The 23,086-nt window shown below is 35.8% G+C and overlaps 1 protein-coding gene across 7 annotated transcripts in view; it reads right to left on the bottom strand.

Moving 5' to 3' along the window:
* The window catches only part of SHANK2 (SH3 and multiple ankyrin repeat domains 2), a 325,477-nt gene that overhangs the window by 108,224 nt on the left and 194,167 nt on the right, over window positions 1–23,086 (bottom strand). For all 7 annotated transcript variants that reach the window (XM_032444759.1, XM_032444760.1, XM_032444761.1 and 4 more), the window contains 2 exons: window positions 15,254–15,336; window positions 13,534–13,658 (listed from right to left, as the gene is read on the bottom strand). In XM_032444759.1, coding sequence (XP_032300650.1) covers window positions 13,534–13,658; window positions 15,254–15,336 — 208 coding nt within the window. The remainder of the gene's footprint in view (window positions 1–13,533; window positions 13,659–15,253; window positions 15,337–23,086) is intronic.

Raw genomic sequence — 23,086 nt, 5'->3', positions numbered from 1 at the left:
GCAGGAGGGAGGGAAAAGGGTGTGCAAGGGGAGTTACCATGCTCTCTCTATAAGAAAAGATTCATGTTTGGCTAACGTAAAACAGGCTAATATCATTATGCTCTATCACTTGCATTACTCAAAAAAGATCATGGCAGATGTCCAAAACTGCCATGCAATGTGAACAACCTGAAGAGATGGATACGCATGGTAGGTAGGGTAGCTACACCCAGGTAGTGTAACCACCAGCGTCAGCAGTGTTGCGAGAACAGGGACATGGACCGTCTGTCTCCCTCTTGCCTCTGTGTAGCAGGCATACACTGCTCTCCCTTTGCAGCAGCAGACTGCTCCCACCACTCCTCACAGAGCAAGGAAGATGAAATGGGTACTATATTGGCTTCTAACTAGTATATATACAGTGACATTCAGACCACATTTATCCAGTACAATTCAAATACCTGCAGGAAGTGAGCATATTTGTCCACAACCTGGGACAACCTGGCTCTTGCTTAAAGCACAAATGCTGTTTGGAGTTCTTCAGATAAAAATTTCTACAATGCCATAGGCCAGGGTGGTTTTGTTTTCTTTATATATATATATTTCTTTTTTTGAAAGAAACATTGTTTATTTTGGCCCATGTAGTTCTTGGCAAGACAGGATGATTCTAACACTGTAACCTACTGAAAACTTCTTAGAGTGAAATCCCAAGCAGTCTTTCTTCAATGTTTATCCTTCTTTGTACTCCACCCTCTGGTGGGGTCACAGTTTGTAACAGCTTCTTTGAGAGGAGATAAACTTCAAACAGCTCTTACTCTTAACAATGAAAGGCACCAGAAGGACCTGATCTGTAATTTTTTAGTGTCTGTAATTGTAATGGGACAGTTTTCAGAGTAAACTTTCCTGCAAGACAGTTTGTTGTATGTGCAAGAGAGAACAATAACCAAAGCAAATCAAAACTAATTAAAATAATAATTCAAGAGAGACACTTCATCCAAAGAGAATACTACGGAACAATAAAAGAAGTTGCTGTGCAAACGTAGCATATTTTATTGACGGCAGTGTTTCTCTGTTCAGAACTCTATGGACTGGAAAACAAATTCAGAAGGGGACAAAAAAAAAGTGTTCCTGACCTACGGAAAATAATGATTTTTAAATATTAGAGGAAAGGAAAAACAAACAAACAAAAACCCACTAAAATCACCAAAAATCCCACACCATGAAGAAGACTGTGAGGACAAAATGCCAGACAACTGTCAAACCAGCCAATATGAGAGATTAGCCAGTAATACCAACAGACACAAATGTCTGATAAAAAGAGAACATGCTACTGAAGCATTTCTCTGTGCCAACAGAAAATATAAAAACATAAGCAGTCTACCATTACAACAAGTACTACATACATTGCCAGAGCCCAACAAACAAATAAAACTTTTAACAAGAAAAGGCAATCAGGAAATTTCAAGAAAACGATAAAGGCTAGAGACTTAACACATGCCTGTTTAAAGTCCTAATAATTACCAAAAGTGAGGAAAACAGACCTACATATACCATTTGAAAAGCATGAAAGATTCAGACTATAATCATCATTTTGGAAAGAACATTCTGATCATATTCTTCTCCATTAAACTATGGGCTGCAAATATTAATTTAATCTGCTTCTGCTGCACAAACTCTGTACCTTAAACAGTAATCTAAGCTAAAGAGCAAGGGAACAAACCGTGACATACACAGGCTTTATGTTTTCATGAAAAAATAATTACAAAGAAAAAGCATTTCCCGCAGCACACACAAATACCCTGTACTAGCATATGTTTAAATCTCATCCTAAGAAGTTCAATCGTAGTTGCACAGCTGTCCTAGACTATACAGAAACATATAAAGTGAATGCTAAGATAAAAACTACACTACTGCTCACAGTTCCCAGTTCTGTAATGCAGAGCCATGCGTGAATATGGTCAGTATTGGTTAAATTCCCTTCATCTGCATATACACCAGCTGTTTAAACTCAGGCTGAATGCAACAGTGGTTTAAATTCAACCATGTAACATGCCACTGAAGTGAACAAAAATCTCCCTCCAATTCTGTTCTACTGAGACAGGTAAATAAGGAGTTCACCTTAATTCTCATATCTTCCTTCATCTAGTTTTATACATCTTTTTCTGTGAATATGCAGCTTTCTAGAATGGGTATCTGCAAGTCATTTGAAAGGTGTTATTTAGAACAATCATCATTCATCTATCAAAGACTGCCCTCATGTCATTGATCCAGTGTTTATTTTGAGTAATTGTCTTGAAAGGTACCTAGGTTGATAAGTGACTAGCAGACTAAAAGCAACAACAACAACATGCTACTGTTAAAACAGTAATAATAATAAAAAAGAATTAGAAAAAATAGACAGGAAATGTTAATTGAATTAATGACATATATTTCTGCAATGAAAGTGGCAAAAACCAAGTATATTTAACCACACAAAATATCATTTATTTTTTTAAATAAACAGCAAAGCAAACTGATGTGTAAACTAACCTGGCATTTATGTATGGGTTAGTATGCAAATTAAAAAGGAACTTTGCTTCTTAATAATTTTTCTCTAAAGTTAAAAAGCTGACAATATTCTGTTTATAAAAGATATTCTTTATGATTTTTATACTAGTATAACATATACCAGGCAACTTTTTTTTTTTTTTTTTTTTTTAAATCTTACACACACTTTCTGTTTTCCGCTGTTAGACACAAGGACTTTATAGTAACGCAACTCCATCAGAGATGAAAGACAGGAATCCGAATAGCCTTCCTATTCCAGTGACCATCATCACCAAGACAAATCCAAGCAAATCTATGTGAAATTAATCTAGATTTCATTGGTTTTGAGCTCCTTTGAAAGAGGTGGGTGAATAAAAGTCAGTGTCTTAAACTATAAGACATAAGATTACAGTTATCTGAGCAGAAAACACAGACCATGCTACCACGCATTGAATTTATCCATCAAGGGAACATTCTGAATTCTGTATTTGGCCTTCCAGTAAACCAGATGAAATGCAGAAACAAGGATATGGCAATTATAGTTAACTCAAAAGCCAAAACTCTGTCTAACAGAACTCTAAAACACTCCCAGCAAGTCTATAGAGATGACATCTGTTGTCTCTTAAAATGGCAGCAGAGGACTTCCTTGTACTACTGGCAGGACAAAAGCAGTTTCCTGAACTTTGTGGAACAAACCTGATGCTGTTTACAGATTTTCTAGAAAAAAAAGTCACCTGGATTGATATGCTGTATAAGACCAACAAAATACAGCGGCACATCATAAGAAAAAAGCAAAAGGATGGAAGAACTGAGAAACACCTTCAGAGAGGTCTGCATGGGATAAGGAGACAAAAAAAATAATAAATGGAAAAAACAGTTACAGAAAATGAGATTTTTGTATGAATAGCTTCATTTGTTGATTTTTGAACAATAGGTTCCTACATCATTTCCCGCTCTGCACCTAGCAAATAGGCTGTTCTTCACATTTGATTTCTATTAAAATATCTCAAATGAATTCTATAAATTGCACAGGGAATTATGGGAAACAAATACAGACAAGAAGCATCTTAAATTCAATCCCCAAACTGTGTCTTATTTGCAAAAAACAGCTCCATAATTGGCACAGTCAGTACAACATAAAAAAGATATTAAAAACACTAACAACAAACTTTTAGAAAATACATAAAATAAGCATTTTGGTGGTCATTTAAAAACAGTTCCCTCTTTACTGTGTCAGTTAAATTGAATCATAATAGGGCTCAGCCTGAATAAATACATCAAATGCACTGTCTAGAACACACATCTGTCAACTACTACCTCGCATAAATCTATCTAGTATTAAGAAGAATTGCAATGAAAGTACTTCACAATTTAAAAACAGAATTCTTTGATTCTGCAGAGTTTATAGTTCTTTAAAAGAAAATGTAACACCGTTAATGCACGGCTTTGCTATCTGCCACACATACATGCTTTTGAGATCACAAAGCATGAATTTCACACGCATCCTAACCTCTATTTAGCGACTGGGTTGGTAGCAAAAACATTTTGTCACATCACCTGAGTGCAATTCCAAGCTGAGTCTTTATGAGTCTTTTTTTAGCAACCATTAAATTAGTAAATAATCAGATTTCATGGTGAACTTTCTCTCCACAGCAACCTATTCTGCCCAGGTTTTTCATGTTTCCATCTTAACTTCCTTCTTTACTCTGAACAAAAATGACAAGAGTTGACTAGAACAAACACTTTTTGCCCCAGGTTCTAAAAACTTTTCTCTGATTTCATCTTTATGTTTTAAAATTTTCTATTCATCACCAAATATTTAGCTACCTGATTCCACCCTATTAGAAGTTAATTACTGAAAAACTGAATTCAAAATCTGATCTCTTTGCTAGGAATGTTTTCAATGATCTGACCAGCAAAGCATTCAGAGACCTTCACATCCTCCTGTTTTGAGAGCAGAAGATACCACCACAGAGAAATAAACTCTTTGTAATCAGAGAAAATTTTATACCACCAGGTAAGGGGAACTAGAAATCTTGCTCTCTAAATTGCTGCCAGAAAGTATGAAAGGAAAATGAAACAGCAGAAGAAAGGATTATTATTCTCTATTGTTATTTTCAAGTCTCTGGAAAGTTGAAAAGATCAGTGCTACAGTAGAATATAAAAAGTTATTTCTAATCTGATGGTGTAACACTACAATGTGATTGAAAGTACAGCTTTAATAGCAGGGTGGTACCATCCCAGGCTACAGCAAATCAAAACAAGATCCACTACAACAGCCATAGATGCAGAAGCAAAAGGAAAAAAAAAAAAGAAAACTGCTTACCTTTGGAAGGCCCCAGGTAGGCAGGGATCTCCATCAAGAAATGCCCTGACCCCTACTGTCAACTGCAAAATGAGGTCTGGGAAGGGGCAGGTCCTGGCATCACAACTTCTGATCATTCAGGTATATTGCATGCATCTGCACTCCCCTGGGTTGGCCCTGCCTTCTCACCAGGTGCTCAATCACTGCTTCAGGCCCTAACCTAGCATTTCTGCTACAGATGGATTTAAAGTATTTTTCAATTTCCTTACAAGATAAATATGCTGAGTTCCACAGTTATGAGCTGCAGGAAATGCTTTGAATGCAACAGAACAAAACAAGGCTTTGAATCTTCAGAAGCCATCTTCTTCATTACATTCCCACTCACTGCTTTCCTTCATAGCTGTAAGCTAACCACACAGGAACACAGCAGCTGAGATATGAGCACCAGTTTACTCAGATCCAGCTTAGCATACCTCCACAACTGAATTCTTTTTCATCTGTTAAAATCAGCAAGAGGATCATCATTGTCTCTCAACACTTTTGGCTTGTGTGCTTCATGTTTATTTCTTCTAAGGTCTATGAAAGAAGAGAGATCCCTATTCTTTTAATACATAGGCCAGTAATGTATAAGGAACTGGATTACTCTGGGAAGTTAAAGTTAGTGATTTTTCTTACATTTACCACCACAGACAGATAAGAAAAAAAGTAGGAATTAAAGCCTTCTGCTTTTTTCAGTAATTAGCGGACTAAATCAGAACCCACGGTTATTCTGCTAAAGAGGAAAAATAATAGAATTTGAATGCAAAACAAATAGTAACAAAAGGAACACAGAGCTTCTGCTAGAAGTTTGGATTCAAAATTCCTAATTTCCCCAAATTACAAGTGTTTCTGCAGTTATTAGCACCCCTGAAACTGCAATGGGGAAGCTGCTTTGTGTACCAGCATGATGTGCTTTACCTAGGCCCTCTGAAACATCTAATACAGCTTAGGAACCTCAGTCCACAGTAAAAGTTAAGGTTTTGAAGAAAATCTACATAGAAAACCACATGAATGCTTGTTAATTCTTACGTTTTTGTTTGCTTTTTAAAAAAAATAAAAATAAATTATTTTTAGCATACAGAGGTAACAGTAAATCACAGAATCACCAACACTGGAAAAGACCTCCAAGATCAACTGGTCCAACCATCCACCTACCAGCAACATTTCCCAGCTAAGCCATGTCCCTTAGTACAACATCTACACATTTCTTGAACACCTGCAGGGATAGTCATTCACACAGCTGATTGCTAGTCTCAATTACGAAAAACTAAATTGTCAGTAAAACAATCAAAGCCACCACAAAAACATGTACCCTTGCACACAACGCCATGTTATAGTATTTCTCTTGCTTGATAGATAGGAGAGACTTAAGCAGAAATACCTAGATCTCCCGAAAACAAGAAAAATTTCATGTATTTGAAGACTCCTGCTGCACCACTCAACAGAAAGAGTTTATCAATCAATACTTCATCATTTGAAGCAACTTCTATGTTTTCCTTCACCTGTACTTTCATAGATTTGTACAGTCATCATCCAGAGAGAAGAAACTATATTTTCTCCCCTAAAATACCAGGCACAAGTGCTGTTTTTCTTATAGCTCCATTCCAGCAACCAGGTTTCCATAGTATCAAAGACTAAAAAAAGCCAACAGGCTTCAGAGAAATTAATTTTAATATAATGTCTTCTGGAAATCTCTTAACTATACCTTAAAAACTGCATTTATATTTGTGGAGTCTTGATATCTAACTTCAAAACTTAAGAGCAGAAAATAGCCGACTTGCATCATTGTATTATTTTAGCAAAGACCATACAGACACCCGCAAAAGTGAGGACTATGCACAGTTATGCTTTCTGTGAAATAATGGATGGCCAAGATGGCTGGATGCCACTGGATCACTTCTCGGTGTTCAGGAACTGAATGATCATAAGCAGCTAATGTTTAAACAAATTGTTATTTTTAGAGGATCTTTTAGTAAGAAGTCGGGGAAACAGTGGCTTTCATATTCACTAGAAGTCAAAAAGCTCCCTGTGGATAGCTCCATACTCCACCGACATCCCATGAGCTTTGAATGAATCTCTCAGAACATTAATGCTAGCAAACTTCTCTTGACAACAGTGTAATCTAGATTAAAATACCTTAAGACTCATCACAAAGAAGCGGATGGATACAGAGCTAGTGCTGACAGTCACTGACATCACCAAAATTCTTTCCAAACCCTCCACTCAGAGCACTGTAAAAATCAGTTCTCAGTATCAAATAAGTGCTTGTTAGATTTTTTGTAAACCAGATAAATATTGCCATTTTATCTTGCACCTTGGGATTACAAACACAATATCTACCTCATGTAAAATCAGGGCTAAAGACAAACACTTTTGAATTTTTATTGCAGACTGGTTTTGTATGCCTGACAACAACAAAATTATTGTTTTCCTTTTTATTTTTTTTAATCTTTTTCTGCTTTTCAGTCTTATTTTAAAACATTATTTGCTTAGGCACGAATAACTGAGCTCTTGTAAGAATCAAATTCTTTTTTGTCTGCCCCTTTCCATCTATACCAACAAAGCTAAAAGTTTTATTAATGTACTTTTAGAATAAAATAAGATTGGTTCATCTTTTTTATTATAACACCGAGTACATTTGGAATACCATCATTTCCTGCAGGTTAGAAACTGAATTTAAAAAGATAAAAAGAAAAATCCCAAAGAGTTGTCATTTTTCTACTGTGCTTTTGTGAAAATCCAAAACACTTTGAAAGCACAATTCTTTCATTCAGCCGCTATTACCCATTAAAACAACTAAATAAAAAAAGTAAGCAAACAAACAAAACAATACAAACCCAAACCCTCTCTCACTGAGTTTAAGCAGAAAGAAAGCAAAATAATTTTCCATCAAGCAAAAAATTGATCTGCTTGGGCAGACTCTGCTCAGATATGGCGTATCTCTCTACTCTCAACCATTAACATCAGGGCTGCTGTTCTTCCATGACCCTACTGTCCAGCTTCTCTAATACACCTATAGTTACACTGAAGCAGAAGAGTTTCTGAATCAACATACAGGAAGTATGGTTCCTCTGGACTCTGACAACTTTGGTTTTAAGAAAAGCCCAGGATGTTTTTTTAGATTGTAAGAAAAATACTTCTGTTTTGTAGACATCATTTAGAGAAGTCCCAAAAGGATTATGACTAAACAGAAATAGTCTTTGAATGGTTGGTTGAATGAAACAGTTTCAATTAAATATACATGGTATATTTAAATATACATTTAAACGTGGTGCCTATTCTAGGCATGCAGGATCTGCTGTACCTCAGTTTCATGTAAGGACAAGCCCCTGCTATACTTCAATAACCTGTTTGTACGTACATACATAAAAAGCCACTATTCATTGTATGTATTATGTATGTGTGTGTGTGCTATATTATTTGTGTGCTAAAACACTGCAGTAGTGTTGCAGTTTTGGTAAATCTCTCTTCAAAAATCTGCAACAGTGTTGTTTGTACAGTTAAACACAAGCCTGAATTTGATCTTGCGTAGGAACAGAAGGGCTCAGGGAGCTCCACCACGAGTATTACCACTCCCCTGCATAACATGTGAGAAAGGAGGCTCACTGCATGCACAGAGGAACAACCAAGTTGGCAGTAAAAGAAAAGAACACCTAAAGCAAGACAGCAATGTGGGGTGAACTTTACTCTTTGGTACCCCAGAAAAAAGCAAGAGTCTTTTTTCTTTTCTCCTTTTACACACGAAATTATGGAGGCAGTTACTAAACTACTGTTATCAAGCTGGTGTTCACACTTCTGGAAGGATATGAACAAACTTTCAGAAAACAGCTGCAAAAAAAAAAATTGCAATGTGATAACCTATGTTATTATGAAAACAATAATAAAACCTCCATTTATTACAGGGAGGGAAAAAAAAGGGTCTCCATGTAGCTTCCCCAGAAAACTATATATACATCTGGTGGTAGAAGCTGGGGTTCACAATAGAAATAAAAGTAAACTTGGGGTAGTTAGTGAAGCTTACCTAGGGTTTGGAAACATTTCTTAATTGCTCAAGGAACTCAAGTCAGTACGAGGTGGCCTTTAAACCCTCGCTAATCCATTCAGTCATCAAATGCAAATATAAGGCGTAACATTGCTATGCTTGCCATAATGGCTATAGTTACAACAACACAGTTAAATGCTTACTTTTCAGATAATTTTTGAAATTTGTGTGAAGAATTTACTGGAATAAAATAAATATCTGAGCTATTGCTAAATATGAATCTAAAGTTAATCATGTGCATATGTGTTTTGCTTTTGTTTTGAAATTATTCCAGTTATTTAAAATATGTTCTCGAATGCTTATTACTACCTCTTACATAGTCATATACCTTTGTCTTCAAAGTGATAAAATAACACTGTATATGATACATTTTATCTATTTTCCACTGAATTCTCTAAACCTTTGAGTAAGATAGCAGTTATAATCCAGACCATTTTGCATGATTCAGTACATATACCAACTAACCTGTACTGTGATGAGATTTCTTCTAGTATCACTCCTGGTTTTGTCTTCCAAGCCAGACCTCAGATTTTGCCTACCTTCTTTTTGTTAAGTACATAATACACTGGTTTTACTAGTTGAAATTTTTATTTGAATGTAAATAAGCAACCATTCTACTCTGATAACAGTAACATTTCAATTTATCTGGAAAAATAAGTGATTTTATGGCAGAAAAATGCATTGCAATGCCTCATTCAGAGAAGAAAAGCATTATTCTGGTAAAACACTGCAGAATTACTTTCATTATTGAGTACTGATATTATAATGTTTTTTGATAGGCAATATGTACTGCGATAGATTAAAAATCCCCATCTATAACATCATGCAGCAACTGCAAAGCAGCTATACATTCATAGATACAACAACATGAAGTAGTCTTAATCACAGAATCGTAGAGGCTGGAAGGAAGCTCTGGAAATCATGGAGTCCAAACGTGCGCTAAAGTAGGTTCCCTAGAGTGGGCTGCACAGGTAAACATCTGGGTGGGTTTTGAATATCACCAATGAAGACTCCACAACATCTCTGGGCTACCTGTTCCAATGCTCTGTCACTTCCAAAGTAAGATTTTTCACATATTCATAAAAACCCACTGAGTTTAAATTTAATAAGATAGTGCATATCTTCTATACCAAATGATACTACTAATAATATTCTGACACACACAAAAAGCCCACTTCTACATAAATGGATTTCTTTACTTAAAGACAGCTATACACTTCATCAAAGCAAATATAAAAAACAAATAAAAAAAAAACAACAAAACCATTACTAAACAAATCAACTAAACAACAGAGTACCTAAACCCAAGGATTCTTTGATTCAAGTTGTAAGTCAGCTCTTTTTGAATGCTATTTAATGGTTCCTCTATTTATGGTAAGGTTGATTTCTGCACTGTATAAAGTTAACCAAAGTTAGGCACATAAATATTATTAACAAATGAGAGACTTAGAATCAGAAATAACGCACTTCTTGCAAAGATTTAAATAAACCAAATCAGGTCAGTTTGATATTTTCTGATGAAACCTTTGCAAACTGGAACCATTCAGTCACAATGATGAATTTAAAACAACTTCCAATAGCTTCATAATTGGTGTATACCTTAATGATGGCTATAGTTTTTGAAACACCCCTCTAATGGATTCCATAATGTTTCAGGTATCATAGCATCTGCACTGATGTGGTGGCTTACTTTTATCTCTTTTATTGAGCACATACTGAGATTCAACAAAATACCTACTAAAATATCATAAAGCAGCAACTAAGGCAAACCATACCATCTCCCTCATTTAATAAAATTGAAGTTGTAGTCATACTCCATTTCTGATTGTTTACCAAAACTAAGAAAAATCACATGAATTGTCAACTGTGAGTTATTTATGAAAATAAGCATATAATGACAGCTGTCACTAGCTGTTGCAGCTCTGAAACTAGTCATGCACTTTTTCAACACATTTTCTTTGAACTCTATCCAGAAAAGTTACTAAACACATTACATGTTTTAACACACACACACACACACACAAAAAGATCAGATTTGAAGGCAGAATAAAAAGCCATATAATCATCCAAAATTTTAGTGAAGAATCAGTAAATACTGCATCTCCACAGGCAAGTTTGAAATGTTAGCTTCTGAAGACTTACATTAAAATTAATTGTACAGGTTGGACGAATTAGTATCATGTAGCTTTGCAGAAAAGCTGCAAACTTGATAAAAACTCCATCACAAGAAAGCATGCAGCCCCTTTCAGATAATATCTACTCTGCGTACCTGCTGAAGCAAAATAACATCTTTTCTTCCTTTTCTATATGGAGCATTTATCTATTCTGCTCAATGTGCATCACCTTCTAGATCAAATTAATTTAGTTTGCTTAGCAGCTGTAGTTGTTTTACCCCCCCTGATGGTCCTAGAGATCATAACTAAACATGAAGGAAAGATGCCTTCTATTCACCTACCCTCACAATCTTTCCTGCTTCCAAAGGAGGGATCTATCCTCCTGTCATGACTGTTGTTTGACAGAGTCAGAGCAAAAGGCTCCTCTTACCTCTACAACCCCAAGTCACTGAACCTGCTTAAGCAAGTGTGAAACATCTGCTCTTCCTTGCATTTTGCCCTCTGCCAAACTGGACACTCAGTTTCCCAATGCTTGATGCTTGCCGCAAGTGTTATAAATGAGACTAATTAGGATACTAGTTGCCCATTGACTCCTTTATTATTCATGTGACATTTATGATAAATGCATTATATTACTTACAAATGGTTGAGGTGGCACTTACACACACCAGCATAAACTTTAGAGTCATGGAAGAAAGCGTTTGGCAGCAAGACAAACTAAATCCACCACTTATGGTAACCATGCTCTACAGCGTGGAGTACATTAAGATGTTACCAGTTCAGTGCAAGAAAGTAACCAACATCCCAGCAGTTTCTCCAACATAAAAGTCTCCCAAACCATCAATTCCCTGAATTCTCAAGATTATAACATTCTCTTAATTAAAAAGAAAAATTCAGAACAGAATAACCTGGTGTACACAAATTACAAAGAAATGGATTTTATTTGGATGTAACAATGTGGTTTTTTTTTTCAAAATTAATTACAAATATGCTGGCTTATTTGAAGTATGGATTAATGCCCTGATTCAGCAATACTTGTACATGCTTAACTGTTCTTCTAAGCTAAAGCTAGGAGATTGTCTGGACAATTAATTTTAGTTCTCTCATTAGCAACAAAACCAGTAAACCTTTGAGCAGAATCAGGTATCCCAGATTTCTTTGATTCTCTCGTTAATCTTTAAAAAAAAAAAATCACATGCACAGTTATCCTGTAATCCTCTCCATTAAGTTACATGTTACTCACCATTAAATCTATTTGTGAAATCAGCCTGTACAACTCATACTTCCTACAGAATAAAAGCCTATCAAAAAATCAAAACCAAAGCTTTTTTTTCTTTCTTTTTCAAAGCCATAGTAAAAAAATTTTAGTTTTGAAAGCCTTCTTGCTCTTGAGTGTACCATTACAATCTGTAAGGTATTGTCTAACAGTTTGTTATATACACAAGTATATACAAGTATATAACAGTAAGAAAAAAGGCGCTGGCCAAAATGCACATCTCTTTAAGAATCTGCAAAGCCTGTTCTTTCATTGTTACAATATGAAGCAGTACACCTATTTAAATTCAATCACCATGGAAGTTCATGCAGGCAACAAATGAAAACTGCACATTCTATTCTCCCCGGAATAGAAAAGCCAGCTCTGCAGAAATAAATGCTACAGTATCAGTAAATATTTAACAAAGCAGACATTTCCTGAAGGAAAAAAAAAAACAAAACCAAAACAGAACAGATCTTACGAACAAGATTCTGCTGATCCACCCTAAAAAAACCCTATTTTCAATGAACCACAACATCACTTTGTTGGTTATGAAGGAGTTGAATGGAAAGAGGGAGAAAATCCCAGACCATCATCTTGTTGCAGACTATTCAGTAACACTAGAAAGTGTTATTGCAACGAAACCTAACATCCCAACCAAAAATCCTCCAAAATTCAAAAGACAAAGACATCTTTTGTACGAATGAAGGCAATATTAAAATATGCCTCATAAAATTATATTGCAATCCACTTTGTGTGTGTGTGTGTGTGTGTGTATGGCTGCATTTACAATACACAGTTGTAAATATCTGATTTCAAGCCTGTCATTTGCTTTATCTTCACAACTTCCCAATAGCAAACCAATATTTATGACTTGAAGAATTAGTATCATAAGAAGTCACTAATTTTGGTGACTCTGTAAAAATATTTAGATTAGAGGACTGATAGCTTGCAATAAACACAGAAATTAAATTGAATTTGAATTCAATAATGCAAAGTAGTATCAAAATCTTCAGGTTTCTCTGCTACTGTATTCTCTCAAATGACAAAGAGAACAAACAGAAACTTCCCAAGTAAACTGAATATTGTTCTTTTTACTGCTTTTCTAAATGCTGCATGGGGTTTAAAAATAGAGAGGGTAAATAGTTACTGGTGTTAGTCCATGGAACTTGCTATTTCAGAAGCATCATACACTTTCTCCAAAGGAAATTCTATGAAAGGAAAAGCCACTCCTTCCAGAGCAGAGCACTAATAATTAGATGTCAGGATCTCCTACCTCGATCAAAAAGTCCCCGGTTCTCAGGCCAGCTTGCCATGCTACTCCCCCTTCATCCACAGATTCCAAGTACTGCAAAGCAGGAAAGGCTGGAGTTGGGGTGAATTCTTCAATTGGTGTGTCAGCTTTAGAAATAAATACCACATTAAAAAAGAAAGTTAGGAAATACTTCAAAATACCACTTAACTAAAGGCCTATTACCAGCCATTCAAATTTGTGATTGAAAATTGATGAGTGCTACAAGTAAGGGATTTTGCCACAAGGAATGTCATAATGCTTAGAACAGAGTGCAATCTCTGTAAAAGCAATCCACAGGTCTTCAATTTAGAGAGAAAAACACATGCTTCTTTACTGGCACAGGCTAAATCAAGCAGTAGCTTGGCAATAGCTGGATTCTGAGCATTCCAGGATATTCAGTATGACTTCATGTAAACCTTTTGTATGTCCAGCAAAATGCTTCAAACTCTGGAAACACCCAACTACAAAGGAATTATGGACTGTAGACAGAAAAGAGCATTTGGCCAACCAAGGCAGGGAGGAGGGTGGATAGCAGGAGCAAAAAACAGAAGTCAGGTTTTTTTGTCTAGAAAAATTCTTTGTATATGTACAGAAAGCACTTCTTATGGAATGGGGGGACATCAGCCCTTGAACCAGCCATTCCTGTCTCTGTCACATACACAGACTAGCAGAAAAGTCCTTGGGTCTTTCACCTGAGGCGCCCTCACTGTTACAGTGAAAATTAGGGGAAAATAATTGGGCTTGTACAGTCGGAGTAACCTCTGCTTGATGCACAGTCAACTCGTGGCAATGGGTTAACTAAAAGGTAGTTTTAACTGGCTTTCCTAGTAGGACTAAAAAACATTCATTTAATAAGAAAAGCATTTACAGCACTGAAAATCTACAGTGTCACTGGCTTGAAGGTACAGGAAGAGGGGGAGCAAAAATGATGTCCCAGGAATGAAGATAAGGAATATTATTCATGCTCAAGCAAGGCAAGGGAGAACCCATGGAAAAATGGGGGGGACTAAGAGATGGGATGTACCATCATATATATCTTTTAAAATACAAAAGGAACAAACTGATCTGAAAGTTAAAAAGGAAAGCACTAAATAGAATGTTTTTTTTAACTCCTGACAATGCCATTATTTTAGATTTTAGTTTAGAGAAAAATAACGTGCAGTTTAATATATGAACAGCTTTTAAAATGAGCACACTACAGGCCATGCAACATACGTGCAGCTTCTGAAGATACAAAAAAAGATCATATTTTCATACTAAAACTGCACCAATGTCACCTTGCAGAAGATCCACACCTATTTTAAACAAAACATCACTCCTGTCTATTTCTATTCACAGACCTATTTAAACAGACTGTCATTTGAAATAAAGAAGCAGGTTTTATAAAGAAAGCAGGTTTCCCTTAGGTAAACTGCAGAACAAAGCAGATAAATGACAAAATATTACATATACCATCACAGTAAAAATACAGACAAAACTTTCTCCCCACAAAACGACTATACAGTGCTTCTCCTATGCAAAAACGCAAACTGCTTCAGACAGAAACCACTAAAATCTGTCTGAGTAGTACAGCATGCAGAGAATCCTGTTGTCTAGCAACCAAGTGCACCAAGAATAATTCCTGCTTATATTCAGAGATGTATAAATTTCTTCATGCCAGTGCACATCACACACACACACACACATACACAGAAGCACATACCTTTTGCCCCTCTGAGCACAAATCCAAATCCTTCATTGTCTTTTTTCTGCAGGACCACTGCCTTTTCTTCTATAATGCAGTCACTGTAGAGAGAATTCCGAGGATAGCGACCATTATTACATCCCTTCATCACCACTGTAGTAGCTGCTCCTCCAGTGTGCAGGTTCATCATCATCACAGCCCGTTAATCAAATAATATTGCAGTAACCAAGCATGGGAAAATATATACAAATAGCAGCGGAGGGAAGACAAAGACTAAGCCTGATGATAAAAGAGAACATGACAATGCAACTTAAAGAGAAGAAAAAAGGCAGAGAGGAAAAAGAAAGAAGAAAACATGCATGGTGGTTTGTATTCTATATGAATGACTGAATGAGCATGTGATCATGTAATCTGTGGGCTAGCTAGGACTCTAAAAGGAAAAAAAGTAAGTGAACTGAACGACAGTATCATTAATAAACTCCTCAATCGTGGATGTACCAGATGCATCTTCTAGTGAAGCCAAAATGAAACCAACCAGAAGAAAAATGAGGCAGCATTTTAAATTTAAAGATAAAATATTATGATTTTATATTAGCTAACTAAAAGGCACAAATATATTCTGAAAGCTATGCCTTGCATCAAAAGCCCTTTTTCAATCCTATTGAATGTTGCATGCTGCAAGAATCCCACATGATCATCTGACAGCCTACAATGCTAACAACGTGCAGCTGCCTTGGCGTCATCAAGCACAAATTTCCACAGCATCAAGAATCTGCATAATTGAAATAGTAACAAGGCATGCACAATCAGGAAAACACGTTTCTAAGGAATAATTCCTGTCTCCTGATCAACAATTAATATTATAAAACGAGACGATGCTTTAAAGGACTATTTATGTAAGCAGCATGCCCTTAAAGAGAAAGTAGCCTTAGGAATCTTTCTGTCACTGGATAAGAAAGAAGTAGATGGAGGAGAAAGAAATGCATAAATCCACATTAAAATGGGATCTCATATATAGAAAACAATCTGTAAAAGCTTTCAACTGTTTACAGTTTTTCATTAAACATTTGGCTACTAAAAATAAGCTAAAGGTAAAAAAAAATCTAAAATGCATTTTTAGGTATAATTAGGCAGCACAGTGCAAGGGGTTAAATATTCATGAATCATTATGAATTATAAGCACTGAAGAAGATTGGTAAACTGGCTTTAAAACACAAAAGTATTAAATACAGGAAGAAGCATTAAACAAGTTTCTTTTCCTTGCCTTGATTTCTACTAACCAACTAAAGTTTCCACTGGTCTTGTGCAGAGTTTAGTCACTAAAGTACCCAGTGCACAATAAGAGACATTCAGCGCCATTAATAATTCAGAAGGGGAGGACCTTTTTACTTAAAGCTCTGAACAAAGGCAAGGATGATGAGATCAGGACACCAGTGGCCAGCCTCCAAACTCCAAATCTCTCACGCATCACAGACCACTCTTTTGGTGACTTTCCAAATCCAACTGAGTGATACAACTGCATGTTACTGCTGAAGTGGTGATGTAATTATGGTTTCCAAACTAGGCAGTATTTAAATGTTACTGAACAGAATAACACTTGAGTTAAAGCCACCACAATGGAGACTTCAGCCTTCTGAGCAACAGATGACTTCCATAAATACCAACCCCTTTTGAACATTGCCTCTCATCTTACTGCTACTTACTTAATACAAGTAACTCTGAAAGTAATGCCCCCTATTTACTTCCAGCAAACATACAGCAAATTTTGAGCTACAAAACAGTATTTTTCAACACGGTCACCATCATTAGCTATGCATTTTTACCAATGGTGAACAGGAGTCTGCATACTGCACTTGTAAAAATGTGCATCAGCAGAAGAGACTCACAGTTTCACAGCTGCTATGGCAGCATTGTTGCTAGGAAAACGTTTCTCATGTAGTCCACATTTCATTGGCCAGAACAGATGGAAGTCTGAAGGCACCAATTCTGGACTACACTGTGGATGTCGTAGGACAGTCTACATGGTGACCCATGGTCTTTAAACTGGTATGGGGCCTAGTGCTATTGTGTTGTAAAAGCAAGGTTGGCTTTTTCTCTGGCTTGATTCTGAGATTTTGAGCTGTCAGCTTAACCAGCACCATGACGTCATGGTTAGAGTTCATGGTTTGTCCAGGTACTGGGAAATCCAAAAAGAATACTCCTTTCCTATCCCAAAAGAAAGTGCACATCACTATAAAGAATTTCCCTGTTGTAAGGCACAGATTCACATGGATGAGCTGATCAAGACATTCTTCATTTCATGGTGTGACAGCTGTGCATAGCCATCCAGAATGTGGCTTGTCTTTCACGTCACTGTCAACACTGCTGAAAAGCACCATCCACTGTCTCACTGCACTCACATCCACTGTTTGATCTCCATAAATGTTAATCAAGAATTGATGAATGTCAATGGGTGCCATTTTTTCTCCATAGAGGAATTCAAAGACATACCTTTGCTTAATCTGCACTTCATGTTGGACATCATGTAGTCAAACTGCAGTTATGCTGCCATCTGTCATATGGCAACAAAATGTAATGGAATATTGGTGGGAAGATTCAACCTTTACTGCCATACCACCAACATGCATCTCTGACACAGTGAGCCAACATAACAATATAGGAGGTATTACTTTCAGAGCAGCTCTTGTAATTTGGATGTTACCTCTTCTTACAAGGAATATTCTTTCTATGATCATGATGTAATAAAAAATGTGTATTTCTCAAGAAAGCCAAAAACACTCCCATTCATGGATACTGAGGTAAGATGGAATCTGCAACCCTCAGAGTATATATTACGTTATTGAAGCCCTCCAACAATATTCTCATTTTATAGAAACTTATACAGTCATACTGGCATACTGTATTCAATTCACTATCAGTTTTCAAGATGGGACACTATACTTGGTCACTGAAGATCCAACAGTAAAGCTATCTTCAAAATTTTTCTTGACATTAACCAGATGACTAAGACCCATTTACTTCAAGCTTTCTTGGAAACAAGCAACAGCTTAATAGAAATTGGAAAGCTACTTTTGAGAACCTAAGCACAGCACGGATCATTAAAAGAAAAATCCTCCTCTCCTCTATCCAAAACCATCTCTCATTTGAGATAGTTAATGTAAAGAATTTGGAAGCCTATTATCTAGGTACCTTATTAAACTGCTCTGATTCTTTAATTTTTGTCAACAAAAACTAATTCAGAATATAATTCCTTAAAAAGCTGAAGTTCCAATAGAAGTGCTTTGAAAACTTCTTGGTGTGGTTCACCTGATCAATATTACACATCTATAAAAAGAACCAACAAACTTACAAAACAAAAAACAAAAACAAAACACCACCAAGAAAAATCTAAGCTCCCTTCACAATCAATTCTCACTGGTATTTTTAAGGTATGCTCAATTAATCATAACATCAAAGATTGTTCAGATGAAAAATATGAAAAGCATCTATGATTTTCTCTTCCCCTACAGCACATTTATTTTTACAACTAGCTAGTTTTATATCTCAATTTACACACTGCAAGTGGGAATACTAAACTGTTAGAAAGCTTTGTGTTTTATGTACAAGGTAGAGGGCAAATGGAAAAGCAGAAGCACAACAAGAATATTTTGTAACAAAAGGTACAATTTGATCTCTACTGTTTGACAGAGTTTACTAATACAGTGTTTCAGTGATGTACTACATGAGGAAAACCTTATCACAGCCTGTAAAGCAAAAATGTAGGTTTGAAAAATCAAATGTTTAGCCAATTTATGTAAAAGAATGTAATCTGCAATAATCTTATGTTGAGAACTGTTAAAAGTTGTTTAAACCAAGTATAGAAAGCAAACTGATCCCTTATTCTGTTGTTGTAGAGCAAAGAACTAGGAGCAGAAAAGGATGAAAAACAAACATACACACACAAACTGGATTCACAACTTCCACAATCCTTCTGCCAGCAAGCTCCCTTGCACCTCTGAGGAAGGGAAGAACCAGAAAAATGTTTAACCTCTGACTACTTGCAATATTGATTTTTGTTTGCTTTTCCATGGCAGTGCTCCCAGATCTCAGTGTCAGACTGGACATCTGCACTGAAGACCTGTGGAAGAGATCTCTACCTGGTTCTGGCAGGCAAAGTGGAGCCAAATATAAAAGTAGGTCAATCTTTCTCACAACTAGTCTTGTTGGCAGCATTTCTTTGATCTTGAAGGTGTTGCAAATATTCAGAAACAGAATGCATATAGGGTTTAGCTATCAGTGACAAACAAAGGAGACATTGTGTTGCAGAGGTCTGATGTTAAGCAGGAAAGTGTTTCTTCACAGATGCTTTAAACACAGTGATATCACCCTACGCTAAATTTCAGTACCTAAAATCCTTAAAATCAATTTCTATCCTATCTCAAACCAAAATGGAAAAGTTCCTATTCCATAGTTAAAGAATTCAGAACAATGCTTGTTTTATATTTTGGCAACAAAACAAGGAATTTTAAAACCAATTGCTCAGTATTTACATAGAGGACACATTACATTAACTTGGGTCTGTACAAGTCCAAGATTGTAAACGAAGTTAAATGCAAAATATATCCTATAAAATGTAGAATATTTCTTCATGAGGTACTGTGACAAACCTTAAACTTAAGGCTTTAAGCAAAAACTAAACACTAGAAAATACACATGTTCATCCATCTGTGTAGTTTCTTTAACATTTTAAGGCCAAAGAACTGTGCACTGATGTCAGGTTTTCTATAATTTTATAGCCTTACAAATAGAGAAAGGGAAATAAAAAGATTGGTCAGACAAACACTTGTGATTTAAATTCAGCACTCATTCAACATTAAAAGCCATCATTTGTATAGACATTTGTGTAGAATTTTAAGATTCTGCTTTGCAAACAGCACAATCAGACAATGCCTGAGGTAGAAGTGTTAAATCCTTCATAAAGACACTTACAAATAAAATAAGGGTTGAAGCGCTGATTCCTGATGGAAACAAAACCCATGAAACCTAGCTTCCATTTCATAAATAGAAAAACTGCACCCTATCTTAAAGCACAAATTACCCCAGAAACAAAAGTCAAAACACTAAAATAAAGAGATGGAAACCAGAAGGACCATAGAATGTATTTAGGCTACATTGTATTGCATGTACCATTGCAGATTTCCATCCGGAAAAAAAGAAGCCCATAGTGTACACTCTAGTGGAAATGACAGTCATTACCTGCAAACAGAAATAGTTACTTGGTATATTGTAAATCTTTCCCAAAGGTAGAGAAAAATAATTTAAAAGGGAATTATTTTCCTCATTCTCTCCAGTTGTGCAGCCCTTACAGACATAATTTAGTTTTAACAAAATGGGATAAGCTTTCCAAAGTAGAAAAGTTATCTAAGAGATCACATGTGAGATTCTGACAACCAGAGCTGCAGTCTAATGAGTAGACTTCTCAGCCTTACAAACTTCTGTTAGAGTCTTGCTTTATCGATCAGTGAGAAGTTATCCTCACCAAGTCTACTTTCTTCAGTAGGCCAATGAAATAATTTTTTCTTCAAATCTTTTTTTCATGTCCTCTCCTCAGTACTCTTGAATTTTTATTTTTTTTATTAAAGATCTACTAAATACAGAGCTATCTACTGATTAGAAGAATCAAACAACAGGTCCCTCTCCACCTTGAAAAGTCAAAGCCTCTTTTAAACTTTGCTAGATGCAATAAAAAATATCGACACCATTCCATAAATCTATATACAGTGTCTCAAAGCAAATGCACTATTTTTTTTCAGGCTAACACAGTCAATGTATGGTAACCAGGTTCAGACCCAAAGAAAGGTATTCTGGAATTCTATTCAAGAGGAGCTCTTCTGTTTTGATGGTCATTCCCTTTTAGAAGCACATAAAGAATTTCTTCTCTGAATACTTGCTTGTGGGGAGAAGTTACCAGTCCCAATACCATGTAAAATTTAAATACGGTGAACAGCAAATCTTACACTAAGATGTAAGAAACTTCCAGTGGAAAAACTTTTCCTGTTACTGCTGGAAGGGGTCAACCTTACTATTTATAGTCACCTATTTTACCAACTCTGGGAAAATTGGCTAAGCCTAGTAATTAAGACCTTCAAGATTAATGAAAACTCTGTATCTGATTGCTCATTATTCTCAAACATTGATCATCCAGCTGATGGTCTTACAGAAAATCTTGCACAGCTCATGTAACACACAGAACACAAATTACTTGTTCAAGAGGTATTAGCTACAACTATAAGCATGTTTTTTTTTGTTTTTTTTTTTTTTTTTTTTTTGCAGAGCAAATCGGAAAACACACGGATGGTCCTTCCCCACCTAACCCTCGTACAACCCAAACAGAAACAGCACAATGTAGTCAACCACACTTTCAAACTTATAGAAAACTCTCTGTGATACCCTGCCATCACATGCAGAGATTCCCCTATGTGATGACATCTTTTGCTGCAATGCAATACAATTTGTATTAAAAACATTCTTATTTGGTAAAATATAGGTTTGAACAAATGCAGGTTATTATGCTACAGAAGAATGTACAACCTAATATATTTTATATAATGTTTTCTTGTTTTTATCACAATGACGTTTTAAATAAACAATCATTTTTGCCTATTTTAGTGAAAAAAACAGTTTTATTGTTTTTCAGAATACGCATCTGCTTTCTAAATTTTGTTTTCCTCAAATACTTCTAGTCTGCAAGAAGTACTTCTAGTACTTCTAGTATTCAGTAAAAATGCAACTTCATATTTTGTCCTGCCTTGTATAACTGATCAATCCTGCTAATATCATTGTGATCATATAAGAAGAGTCTAAATGATTTTCCTTTTAATACAGAACATTTGCTTACTGAGTTGAACAGAATGACATAGAAGAGCTGAAAACAGGGTCACCCTTTCTGCTTTTCAATATTTGAGGTCATGATATTCTGACAATAAAGTAGCTAAGTAAAAAGAGTTCTCCTGTTCTTTGATGTCTTTTGACTTTCCCCTTCTTTCTCCTTGTTCCCCAAACCCACCATTTGTAGGAATTCACAGACATTTATTTACATAGGGTATCGGGGCACAGACCTACTTTATTTTTCCACTGATCTATAATACCTAAAGTGGACCTAGACAGTAGTTAACTGTTTCCCAAAACAATATTCTCATTATCATGATGCAAAATTATCACACCAGTACAACATTTACTGATAAAATGGAATCAGAGGAATTGAACGCAATGTTTTGATGTGCACTTGTCCATCCAAAAAAAAAGCTATTAAAGCCCTCAAAATGCTATTTAATGCATTCAAAATAATTATATTGGAGAATAATCACTGTTTCATCAGGCATTCACAGTGACAGGAGCTCTAAGTCACTTTGCTGTTTCACAAAAAAGCAATTATAAGATCAAGTCTGCATATAATCCTGCATATGTATAATTTAAAGAGAAAAATAAGATTGTGTTTTAAATCTGAACATCTGAAAAGAGAATCTGTGAAGATAATGGAATAATATGCTCAACACTGTATATGAATTCCAGCTTTTTTCCATGTTTGAATGTCATACCCATATTTCCTTGAGTTTGCTATGCTCAGGCCCCATAGAGGAATGGGAAAGGAAAAAAAGGTGCTTCAGTGGTACACCACATACCTCCACTACCTGTATTTGTCTTTCATGTCTCACATCTCTGTATCCCTTTATTTATTTTTCATCTCATGTATCATGCTTTCTTTATAGAGTTCACTATGAGTCCATCTGATTATGCTACATATCACCCATTGAAATTCATCTGTCAATTAATGCTAAACTGTAAGATGTCAGATGAGACCTATAGGCACAT

This window comes from Coturnix japonica, chromosome 5 (genome assembly GCF_001577835.2).
Source record: "Coturnix japonica isolate 7356 chromosome 5, Coturnix japonica 2.1, whole genome shotgun sequence".
Classification (NCBI taxonomy): Eukaryota; Metazoa; Chordata; class Aves; order Galliformes; family Phasianidae; genus Coturnix; species Coturnix japonica.
This window is presented reverse-complemented; position numbering and strand designations above follow the sequence as displayed.